The sequence below is a fragment of the Natrix helvetica genome (assembly GCF_964273705.1).
Source record: "Natrix helvetica genome assembly, chromosome: 11".
In the NCBI taxonomy this organism is placed as follows: Eukaryota; Metazoa; Chordata; class Lepidosauria; order Squamata; family Natricidae; genus Natrix; species Natrix helvetica.
The window spans coordinates 18,822,851-18,835,350 of NC_138562.1; the positions used below are offsets into that span (position 1 = coordinate 18,822,851).

At 49.6% G+C, this 12,500-nt stretch overlaps 1 protein-coding gene across 1 annotated transcript in view; it reads left to right on the forward strand.

Moving 5' to 3' along the window:
- Positions 1–22: 22 nt before the first annotated feature.
- SLC6A14 (solute carrier family 6 member 14) overlaps positions 23–12,500 on the forward strand; it is an 18,774-nt gene continuing 6,296 nt past the window's right edge. The window contains exons 1-8 of the mRNA XM_081963740.1: positions 23–506; positions 2,683–2,814; positions 5,287–5,451; positions 6,860–6,995; positions 8,653–8,785; positions 9,671–9,811; positions 10,686–10,914; positions 12,006–12,131. Of these exons, the coding sequence (XP_081819866.1) occupies positions 437–506; positions 2,683–2,814; positions 5,287–5,451; positions 6,860–6,995; positions 8,653–8,785; positions 9,671–9,811; positions 10,686–10,914; positions 12,006–12,131 (1,132 nt within the window). The 5' untranslated portion in view covers positions 23–436. The remainder of the gene's footprint in view (positions 507–2,682; positions 2,815–5,286; positions 5,452–6,859; positions 6,996–8,652; positions 8,786–9,670; positions 9,812–10,685; positions 10,915–12,005; positions 12,132–12,500) is intronic.

A 12,500-nucleotide genomic window follows, 5' to 3' on the forward strand; every position in this document is an offset into this window, starting at 1 on the left:
CCCCTGGCCCGCCCCCCTCCTGGGAAGTCACCGATCTGATGTCCCTTGTTGGGTGAAGCTCCTGGAGGCGCGTCCAGGGAGGGCCGAATGAGGGGGTCCAGCACGCCTTGGGGAGGGGGCAGCCTAGGCTTAGGTTCTGATAGCCATGAAAACCTCCAGGGCCCCGCCAACCCTCGAGGGAAAAGGTGGCAGCTCCTAGCGGGCACCTGCCAGCTCTCCTCCCCTGGCAGCAGCATCTGTGAGCAAAGCAGGGAGCATTTTCTCCCTGTCCTGGGACTCCCCGGGACCCTGGAGAAGAGCGAAGGGCAGGAGGGGCTGACTTTTTCCTCTTCTCCTTTCCAAGGAATTCACTTTGTCCACGGAGAAGATCGCTGACTCTCAGGATGAGAATACGGAACGGGGCAACTGGTCCAGCAAAACGGACTACCTGCTGTCCATGGTGGGCTATGCGGTGGGCCTGGGCAACGTCTGGAGGTTCCCATACCTGACCTATGAGAATGGAGGAGGTAAGGGGCTGCTCCATCTGTCCCCCTGCCCCTAAAACGCACACTGAGGCATGTGGAGGCTTCCCCATCCAAATGACCAAAGCTGCCCAGAGCCTCCCAGGATGTCCTTCAACAGCTGCTCACCTGGCTGGCTGTGAGGACTACTTCTTATCCCCAGGTGAGCAGACGCAGCCTACCTGGCTCTGACCTGTCCCTTCCACCAGGGATCTCCAAGCTTGGCCACTTTCAAGACTGGTGGACTTCAACTCCCAGAATTCCCCAGCCAGCGCAAGTCTAAAAGTTGTGGAGGTTGGAGACCCCTGCCTTGGGCCTCCAATGCACCAGAGAGACCGCCGTCACTCTTGTGGCCTATTAAGATTTTGGACTTCTTTGCAAGGCTCATCCCATAGATCAGGGGTGTCCAAACTTGGGAACTTTAAGACTGGTGGACTTCAACTCCCGGAATTCTGGGAGTTGAAGTCCACCATTTCCCAGGTTTGGACACCCCTGCCATAGATTTTGTTTTCTACAGTTTTATGGAAGTCCTTCTGCCTGTTAGTAGCAATGGAGAAGCTCTAGACAACTCCAGCCAGACCACCAGAGTCTTAGTAGGCTTGGAAGTGGGAGGCTGAGTGGGATCCTCAGTTTGTGCTACCAGAGCTGAGATTTTGCCACTGTGCCATTAAGGTCCTCCTTTCATACATCCTCATCCTACTATCCTCTTCCCCTTTTTCTGAGTGTTGGGTCAGGAGATGAACGTAAAGGCTCGGTGTACGCCAAGAGGCAGAGCATCGAAAGGATATTCCGGCATCCTCAGCTCTTTGGAAGCTTTGCACCTGCAACTTCTGGATGTCCAGATGTGCCCAGACAGCGTCAGTGTGGAGCAGAAGGCTAGGAATGCAGATAGAGGGCATTGAGTCCTGAGTTCACACTCTGCTGGGCCTTTTTCACAGGGACCTCAGTCTAGTGACCCTTCCAACCAAGAGCCCAGTTGTCCCCCTCCCCTCCTCCTTTTCTATTGACCCCGAGGCATCAGCCAAAGACTTTGGGGTCATGGACCCTGGGGTCATCTGGAAGGCTTTATGGCTGATCTCACTTTCCTCCTCCCATTGGTTGACTTCTCGGTGCCATTCTTGAAGTGAAAGGTAGAAAACAACAATAGGAGTGACTGTAAAAACCAAAGTGTACACACCCAGCAGAGGAATATAATGGCTTGGGAACAAGGCATGGCGAGTGTGACTCACGGGGCACACTCAACCCTTTTCTCTCGAGAACACCTGGGCTCATCCCATTCGTCGGGAAGGAAGCCGGGGATTTCCCCTCAGATGGGAACCAAATCCACCACCCTTCCTGGCATCGCCACCCAATCAAGTTTCAGCTGTTCTGTGGGATGAACGGAGCCCTCCTTCTTGTTCTGACCGAGGCTTCTTCCCAAGAGCCTGAAGCAAACTCCTGGTCCCGACAAAACCCCCTTTTATTAATTTGCTGTGAATTCTGCTCATCCACATCCAGCAAAGTCTTTCAAGGGAGGATTTACAGTCACAGACCTTATCTGGCTTGGAGAGCTGCCAGGGCGACATCTGCAAAACTTGGCAAGGAGTCTCGGAGAGTCACGAACCAATGAAGCGAACTAATTCTCTCCTGCAAACTCCACTCCCCTTTTGCTCCTCTTTTATTTCCTCTGGGAGGGGCCATTCATCGTCCACTTGTGGCCTTACTCCCAAGTCGACCCCTGTTCTTTAGCCATTCCCTTCGTCTGGCAACTCTGCGTATGCGCACACTAGGAACAGGCTCAAGCTGTTCTTCTGCCCCACTGATGTCTGACTCCAAAGGCGGCTGATAACTGGCATAGGGCCCTGGCCCCATCTTTGCCTCCGACACAGAGCCCTCATCTGAGACTTCCCCAGACTTCAGGACTGACCCATCTTCCTCCCCAACCTCCTCACTGTCCAAATCTGCTGCCAGTTCTGCTGACCACTGGCGGGCCACAACACTTCTCTGTAGGCAGCTGCAAGACATTGACCAAACCCCAAAAGCTGGTTTCCCCAAATGTTTGGCTGTTTGGAGATCTCTGCCCATCGCAATTAGAAGCTGCATTTTCCTTTCACAGGCTGGTGCCCCGGACGGAGGTCCTGCTTTGCCTCTGATTTGGGAAAGGTGCCAGGCTGAATTCTCACCCGATGCCCTTCTCTTGCAGGAGCCTTTCTGATCCCCTACGCCATCATGCTGGCCCTAGCCGGCCTCCCTCTGTTCTTCATGGAGTGCTCCCTGGGACAGTTTGCCAGCTTGGGACCCGTGTCAGTTTGGAGAATTCTCCCTCTTTTTCAAGGTCAGTGTTGTCCTACACCCTGCTAGTTTTCTGGATGGAGTCCTGGGGAAGCCTCTCTCTCTTTGTTTTGTTCTGTTTGGGTGCAATGCTTGAGTTTGACTCCTGGGTGCTCTCTGAGCTTGGTGGTTTTCCTGCAGAGGTTTCATGACCCAACTAGGGAACATCATCAGTGCTAGTAGTAAGGAGTGGGGTTTGCTCTCAGTGTTTATTCTAGTGCAGTGATGGTGAACCTTTTCGACACCGAGTGGCTAAACCAAAACACATGTCCATGTGTGCACGCCGGACAAACAGCTGCCCGGCATGCATATGCCTCTTTTTTGGCTTCTTTTGGGGGGCATTTCTGGTCTGTTTTTCAGGCCCTTTTCAAGCCATTTTTGTAATGGTCTTTGTGGGCACCGGAGTGCTGGAAAACGGCCAGAAAACGGCTAGTTTTCTGGCCACTTTCAGGCCACTTTCCGGTGCTCTGCCCCATGAAGACCAGCTGGTTAGAGCACATGTGTGTGCTGAAAACCAGAAAAGCAGCTGGCTCTGTGTGCCACCTCTGGCATGCATGCCATAGGTTCGCCATCATAGTTCGAGTCGCTTGCCCTGCGGTGGTTCTTTGCTTGGTTTACTGTTGGCTTCTTGGGCAGTTCCTTAATTGGGGTCCTTTGCAAAATGTCTCAGACCAGCCAAGAGAAGAATGGTGTGGGTCTAGCTGAAGACAAAGCTTGCTCTCCCCGCGCCCTGCAAAGCCAGCCCAACTTGGCGTGGGGTGCCCAAGGCATACGTTTCCCGAGCCGTGGGACTTAAGCTGGGTGGTTCTGGTATAGCCAGGGATTTTTTGCAGGTTCTCCGTGAACTGATGTTTATCTTTCTTTCTTCCTTCCTTTTGTTGTGTTTTTTTTTTTTTGCCTCTTTTCACTTTGAAGAATTGCACAGTGTCTCCCACACTGCCTTCTGGGTTCTGCTGTGGGTTTTTATTTCTAATACAGTGTTTTTATATTCACGGAAGCCGCCTCGGGTTGCCGTGGGCGATGAGGCAGCAATACACCATATTTTTCGGTGTATAAGATGCACCTTTTTCCCTCAAAAAAGAGGCTGAAAATCTGGGTGCATCTTATACACTGAATACTACATTTTTGGTCTCCTGAAGCCCCGCCCCCTTCACCAAAATGGCCATGCATTGCCTTTAGGAGGCTTCCAGAGTGCTCCTGGGGGCTGGGGAGGGTAGAAATGAGTGAAAAACGGGCCATTTTTGTCGTCCCCCCCCCCAGCGCCCAGGAGGATTCTATAAGCCTCCTAAAGGCTATTTATGCCCTTTAAAAAAAAAACAGGCCTGTTTTCACAAAAAAGGAGCCGTTTTGGGGAGGTTTGCAGAGTGCAAAAACTTTTTTAAAAAATTTGCCTCTTCAAAACCTTGGTGCATCTTATACTCCGAAAAATATGGTACTTTTTCTAAAATGAAAAATAAATAAGATCTCAGGCAAAAGAAGGAAGCAGCCTTTGGAAATGTCCTGAGCATGCTTGCAGCCTTAGCCCTGTTGTGTTTTCTTCCTTGGAGATAACGCATAGGGTGCTCTTATCGGCTTGATTGCCCGTGTGAAAAAGTCATGGTGACAAACATCTCATATTGACATTCAGGACAAAACACATGCGGTTTGCGATCACGCTATGCTTAGGAAAAATCAAACAAAGCGGACTCCACCTTTCGTGCATTCAGCAAAGCCTGCAAGTCTTTGAGCTAACCAGGCGGCTGTTCTGAACTAGGCTTCCCCAAAAAGCAAAAAAAAATCCCTTTTATTAAACAAATGTGAATTCCTCTCATTCACATTCAGCCAAGGCCTGGCAAACAGCCTTTCAAAGGAATATTTATGACCACAGACCTTATCTAGCTTGGGAAGCTGCCGTGTCAATATTTCCCAAATGAGGTGCTGTGCAAAGAAAGTTTGGGCAGAGAGTCACTGAGATTCACGGACAGATCTTCACACTCCTGAAATGAATCTAACGACCCAACGAACGAATTGTTTCCTGCAAAAGCCCCCTCCCCTTTTGCTCCTCTTTTATTTCCTATGGGAGGGGCCATTCAACGTCCACCTGTGGCTTTATTCCCAAGTCGACCCTGATTTCTGAGCTGTTCTTTTCTTCTGGCAGCTCTGTGCATGCGCACACTGGGAACAGGCCCCAGCTGTTCCTCTGCCTCACTGATGTCTGGCTCCGAAGGCACCTGATCACTGCCAGACGGCCTCAGCCTCATCTCTGCTTCTGATGCAGAGCCCTCGTCCGAGCCTTCCCCAGCCTCCAGGACTGGCCCATGTTCCTCCCCAACTTCCTCAATGTCCGACTCTGCTGCCAGCTCCGTTGGCAGGCCAAAACAGCGGCCTCCCTCCCTCTTTGCAATGCATTTAGGTTGGCATTTCCAGCAGGTTGTCTCCCAGGAGCTGAGAGACACATTTGCTGATGCCCTGGCCTCTTTTGTCCCCTTCTGACCAGGCGTGGGAATCACCATGGTCATCATCTCCACCTTCGTGACCATCTATTACAACGTCATCATTGCCTACAGCCTCTACTACTTGTTCGCCTCCTTCCAACGGGTGTTGCCGTGGGATAACTGCAACGCGACGTGGGCAGACCACCAATGCAGGAAAGCGCCACTTGGTAAGTCGGTGGGAAAGCGAAGAGTCCCTCGGCCAAACCCACCTTCACTGCCATTCTTCTGTGGGTGAAGCCACGGTGCGCAGATCAGATCAGAAATGCTTTCGTTTCCTTTCGGGATAAAAACACCTGGCAGGATTGCCAGCGTCTGGAGGCAGCGCCTGGGGTGGGGACATGCAAATGAGGAGGTGGGGTTATGCAGATGAGCCCAGTCCTGTTCATCACCAACTAGGGTTCCTCCAACAGCCAGATAGGGAAATGCATATTTTTTTTTATTATCAAGATTTTTATTAGATGAGCATTAAAAACATCGGAGGTAGTGCAATATTTCTGGCATAAGCATTTCCATATAGTGATTCGATCTTATAACAATTATAGTTTATAGCCATTCCGTAGGGGTATGTAGCTACAGCCAGATTCCCCAAACAGGGAAATGCATATTTTGCAGCTGTTTTAGTCCCTTGCGTTATTTCCCATGTTGGCGTGAAAGAAGTTTTCATTCTTCTCGTTTGGGGTTTTGACGAACAAAGCCCGTGTCAGGCTGTAAAATGCCATTCAAAGGGAATCGTAAGATACCTGGATGTATCATCATACCAAATCTGCTTTTATTACCCAAGGCCCAGCTCCATTGCAGAAAAAAACGGGAAAAATGGGTCCCGTCGGGCCAAAGAGGGTCTTCAGAGGTGTTTTTTTTTTTTGCTTTGCTGAAATTGGGAGGGTGTGTGTGTGTCATCGCACGTTTCGACAGTTCATAACAGTAACACGGAGAATAAAAAGCAGAAAAAGTAAACACTGAAGCAAAGGGCTTGTGCTATGCACTTCTAAACCTGGAACTTTGCTACCAAATAAATTAAGTTAAAGCACAACTGTTTTGTCACTGCGTTAATTGTTTGCTAGCCGAGCTGAACTGAATAGTCGAACTGATGAGTTACTGCGCAGGTCATAGGCCCTTATCAGCAATGATTTACTGCGCATGCTTAACACGTTTCTAATACATCACACATTCCAGAGACTTCTTTCCTTTTTGATCTTTGCTCGTCTGGCAAGAAGGTGGACGATAATTTGCTCTTACCAAAATGTAACAATTAGATAGATTTGTTTATTTTCTTATTTCTTATTTTTCATATTAAAAGTTTGTTTTCATTAGAACATGTTCTCGGTTTTTTTAAAATTTTCGTTTCTTCTTGAGGATATGCTGTTTGGAAAAGCCGTCGGTCTAAGACCTCATTAGCTCAGGGTGAAATTTCCCCTGACAATAATGGCAGCAGAAGGATGGCTATAATTTATGGCTTTTCCTCCCAAGTTATCTTCAAGAGATAAGTCCAATTAGCCATGCCACGGAAGAAGAAGAAAAAAAGAAAGCCCTTTCTCCACCCCTTGTGACTTCCTCTTCTTCTTCCGCCTCCTTCAGTGTTAATGTGCAATGTCATGATGGGTGGCGCAGAAGTCCAGAAGAATTACACTGATGTGTTGAGCATGAACCTCACCTGCATCCCTAAATCCGAAGTGTTTGCAGATTTGCAGCTTCCCAGCGAACAGTATTGGAAGTAAGTGTGAATCGGCTGAGCTGGGGCGCCTTTTGCCAACAACCGGCCACGTAAGTTACATTGGCTTTGCCTGCCCAACTTTGCTTGCTGGAAATCCCTGCATCTCCAGGGGAGGCTGTGAAAGATACCCACCTCTTTCAGACTGGTGTGGGGCACCAAGAGTCGCCTTTGCCTTGGGTACATTGGGTAGTCGTTTCAATGGGATACTTACGCAACCAAACCTTGGGAGCCTCTCTAGCTTTTGGTCTCAGGGGTGTCCAAACTTGGGAACTTTAAGACTGCTGGACTTCAACTCCCAGAATTCCCCAGCCAAGCTGGCTGGGGAATTCTGGGAGTTGAAGTCCACCAGTCTTAAAGTTCCCAAGTTTGAAGACCTCTGATCTAAGTGGAGAGATTGCAGAGGAAGGGATTACAAGAGAGTAAGTTCTGCTGGCTGGGGAATTCTGGGAGTCAAAGTCCACCAGTCTTAAAGTTGCCAAGTTTGGACACCCCGGGTCTAGAGCAAGACTCTCCAACCTTGGCAACTTTAAGCCTGAAGGACATCAACTCCCAGTTGAAGTCCTCTAGCCTTAAGGTTGCCAAGGTTGGAAACCCCTGGTCTAGAGGAAGGCTCTTCAAACTTGGCAAGACTTGTGGACTTCAACTCCCAGAACCTCCCAGCCAGCCATGGTCCAAGTTGCCAAGTTTGGAGATCCCTGCTCCACAGTAGTCTTTTCCAACCATGGCAATGTCCAGATGTCTGGACGTCCAGGTAAGTAGGAGAATGCTGGGAATTTAATCAACCTGTCTCGAAGTTGTCCAGTTTTGGACCTTCTGCAGTGGATGGAACGGAGTCCTCAGGCAGGCTAGGTCCTTCATGAGAACATGGTGGTTGCAGTAGGATTCAAATAGGAGCTGGAGGGGAAGAGGCCCATCATTAATTATCTGCCCCCAATAATTGGGAGGTTGGAGGGAGAGCCTTTTCGGAGTGAGTGGGTGAGTACCATTGATTTCAGCTCAGGGTGTATTTTGCCTTCTCTGGAGGCATCCTAACCTCAGGTTCTGCATCTACCTCACCTTCCCTGGAGCGAGTCTTCATGCGTGAACAAAGGAAACACAACTCTACTATTTGCAGAGGTGTTAGTTGCACCTTGACTGGTGTGGATCGTCATATAGTTTTTTTCTGATGATGACTGAATGATACAGAGCCATAAAGGCAGAGAGGCAGCATGAGGCATTATTGCAAAGCTGTGTGGGGTAGATGTGCAGCTTGGAGAGAGGCTTCCCGGCCTCCAGAAAGACACAGCCACCTCAAAGCAGGACGAGGGAGCCTGCAATTAATCCTACAAAGCCCAGCAGGCTACGTGGGGGAGACTGAGACAAGCCGAGCAGGATTGCAACCCAGAGTGAAACTAGGACTTGGGTTAAGAGTAAGTGTCTTAGGCCAGCGTGGGAAACTACAGCTCCCAGGAATGCCAACCAACATGGCCAGAGCTGAGGAATGCTGGCGATTGTGGTTGGGCAGTATCTGGAATGCCACCCCCTCCTCCAGCATTTCTCCCCAACTCAAACCACACCCCAAGCCTATTCTGGTTCAACCACAGAGCAAGCCGAGTTTCACCCAACCTGGTTGAGGCTGCTTCCCCTTGTTCATCCTTCTCTCCTTTTCCTCCGGCAGCAACCAAGTCCTCCAGCGCTCGAAGAACATAAGTGAGACCGGAGTGATCGTGTGGTATCTGGCGCTTTGCCTTCTCCTTTCCTGGATCATCGTGGCAGTTAGCTTGTTCAAAGGGATCAAGTCTTCTGGGAAGGTAATTGCAGGGGAGCCTCCTGGCCCTCGGAAGGCCGGCTACTGGCTGGGCTGCAGGACTCTCATTTCGTCACCAGCAGCCTTGGAATATGGGGAGTATTTAAGGCTCAACCTCGACCTTGGGGTGAAGAGGATCCTTGGAGAGCATGTGCCAAAACAGCTGAGAGCACCCACGAGCTAAAGTGAGGGCAGCTGGAGGCAGGGGCGCTTGGCACATGGCTGCGGTAGGGTGAGCGAGGCTCTGGTTTCAGCGGAAAGAACTGGTTCCATGGCATTCCAAGGGCATGAAGGATTTACCAAACTCGCTTCCTGTCCTGGTCACCTTGGAAGCACTGTTGGGTGGGCCCACTAAGGAAAGAGCCTGGAAGTAGTCAAGTCTAGGGCAATTTGATGTGACTTTCAGGTCCTCCCTGCAAAGAATTTGGGAAGTAATTCTGTGGGTGCATGCGGACAATTTGATGGTCACCTGATCTAAGGGCTTTTCCTGGAGGAGATTCCATGCTTAGAGGCAGGTCCTCTGTCTTCCTTGGGGATATCTCAGGTTGCATCCCGTGAAGCCTTCGTCAGAAAGGATCAAACAGCAGGCAGGAGGCCTCCCGAGAGGAAGCTTCAATTTGCAAGACGGCAAGACCTTCATTGCAATCAAAGCCCCACTCAGCGTCTTGCAGGTTTCGACACCCCTCAGCCCCACCCCCACGCTCTGCAGAGAGCACATCAGGAGGGCGTGGCTGGGAAGACCAAGATCAGATTCCCCACCATTTATCTGTATCTGAATCGGAGAACTCATTTGTTTCTGCTTAAAAAACAAAACAACCCCAAAATTTAAAAAGTATTCTATTGGCTTCGGTCTGGCCTCTTTCTGAATCAGCGTCGTTTCTCCTTGCAGGTTGTCTATTTTACAGCCATCTTTCCTTACGTTGTCCTGATTATACTGCTGGTGCGAGGGGTCACCTTGGAAGGTGCCCGAGAGGGGATTGAGTTCTACATTGGCGCCCAGTCTGATTTCAAGAAACTTCTCAAAGCAGAGGTTGGTACCCCCCCCCCCCACAGCCCATGGAGGGCAGCTGGACTGGAACTTGTGTGTGTGTGTGTGTGTGTGTGTTAGTCCAGGCAAACACAATTCTTCAACCTTCATCCTTGGTTCTAATTTCACAAAAACAGAGCTTGGCTTGCCAAGAGGCAACACTTTAGTTAATCTCAGACAAGCTAAGCAGGTTTGGGCTGGGGTAATAGTTAGACGGGAGACAAAAGGAAAGCTAGGTTGGGAAATTGGAAAAGAAAAGAAAAGAATGGAAAACAACTTTCAGGCTTTGGCCAAGAAACCCTTATAGATATCTGCCTGCCGTCACCAATAATCTACCAGCTGACACCTTTATGGTGTAGGTTAAGTGTTATGACCAAATAGGAAAAGAGCTACATCAGAATAAACTAATATTTTGTCTTTTATGTACACTGAGAGCCTATGCACCAAAGACAAATTCATTGTGTGTCCAATCACACTTGGCCAATAAAGAATTTTATCTATCTATCTATCTATCTATCTATCTATCTATCTATCTATCTATCTATCTATCTATCTATCTATCCATCCATCCATCCATCCATCCATCCATCTACCTACCTATCTTCCTACCTACCTATCTATTTTTCTATCCATCTGTCCGTCAGTCTGGTCCATCCATCCATCCATCCATCCACCCACCCACCCACCCACCCACCCACCCAATCAAACTCCTGGCAGTGGGCAGAGTTAGCCTGCAATTCTCCATTCTGACCAATGCGCCACCAAGGCTAATGATAATTGCAATCTTTATAAGGGCTTACGTAGCATTCACATCCATGGTTAAGCAGGTGGGATTGCAAGAGGGGCTTGCTATGATTCTTCCTCTTCTTTCTTCAAGGTGTGGAAAGACGCAGCCACGCAGATTTTCTTCTCCCTCTCTGTCGCCTGGGGTGGGCTGGTTGCCCTCTCCTCCTACAACAAGTTCCATAACAATTGCTACGCAGACGCCATTTTCGTCTGCCTGACCAACTGCCTCACCAGCGTCTTTGCCGGGTTCGCCATCTTCTCCATCTTGGGCCACATGGCCCACATTTCGAAAAAGAAGGTCTCTGATGTTGTCAAATCAGGTGAGGTTGACCTGTTAGGCCACTGGGTCTGTGGCGAGCTTCTGGCCTCATTCGGATTTTCAGATGGATTTTGTTAAAGGTGTTTTGTTTTGGATTCTGTGCGCAAACAATAGAGAGAAGACAATTTCAAAATCTCCAATTGGAGTCCACACTTTTCCAAAGAAATTCTGGACTTTATTTGACGTTGAAAATCTGGAAGCTTCTGATTAGTTTTGATCCTTCCGGCTGCAGCTGAAATTGTATTCAGAAATCCCGAATGAATTTGTCCAATCAATCAGATGGAATATTTGCACTGGGCTCAATAGCCACCATGGAGTTTGCTATCAGACTCTGGATTCTTTCTGGTCACAGTGGGAAACCAGAGCTGGATTCAGATTTGGTTTAGGACAGTGGGTGCCAAAAGCACGCTATTGCACTCGCTCACGTGCCCACCCTCATAATTTAATGCCCCCCTCCCGCTGCCCTGCACATGCGTGCCCGGCTTTCTTGGAGCCTGAGGAGGGCAAAAACAGTCCAACATGCACACCGGAAGTTCAGGAACGGAATTCTGGGTTGCCCGTTGGACCGTTTTTATCCCTCGAGAGGCTTCAGGAGGCTTCCCTGAAGCCTCCGGAGGGCGAAAAACAGCCCAACGTGCAAACCGGAAGTTCAGGAACAGACTTCCGGTTTGCACATTGGGCTGTTTTTCAACCTTCAAGGAATGCACGCTGGAGCTGACAGGGCAAGACTTCGCGTGCCCTCAGAAATGGCTCTGCGTGCCAACCTGTGCCACGCCTGCCGTAGGTTCGCCATCCCAGGTCTAGGATGACTCTTTTACCCTTCAAGTTTGATGTAACAGATCATTTCACTCAATGCGATCTTCTCCACCCATCTTTCTCCTGTCTCGGTTGGGCTCTCCTAAGTTCACCTCCCATTTCTGCCGAACTGGCTGGCGGGTGAGAACTACTGATGACACACCTGATGAAACACCTCCACCGTCACAGAAAGCGGCTGTAATTGGGCTCGGTTGGCTGTAGGCTCTTCGCACCAGTTCTCTATTTCTTTGAGAGAGAACGTTTCCTGATGGTCTCTTTGATTTTGCTCCCTGGCAGGATTTGACCTGGCCTTTGTGGCTTATCCCGAAGCCCTGTCCCAGCTCCCGGTGGCTCCTCTCTGGTCCTTCCTGTTCTTCTTTATGCTTCTCCTGCTGGGTCTCGATTCCCAGTTTGCCACCATAGGTGAGTATCAGTTAAGACATCCTTTGCGATGCGATCATGCTTTGCCTTGTTCAAAAGGATTGTATGCCCTGCTGACGGGGCATCCCATCTCCCGCCAGCCTGCTTCAGTCGCTCTTCCAATACTTAATAGGTTGAGCCATCGCATTGACGCATTTTCGCGAATAGAAGGAAGCCCTGCGTTTGGAGGCATAGCATAGCTGGCTGGGGAATTCTGGGAGTTGAAGTCCACAAGTCTTAAAGTTCTCAAGTTTGGACACCCCTGAACTAAGATGATTCAAGGCCTGGAGACTAAAACATCTGAAGAACGGTTGCAGGAACTGGGTTTGGCTAATCTAGAGAAAAGAAGGACCAGGGGGTGACATGATAGCA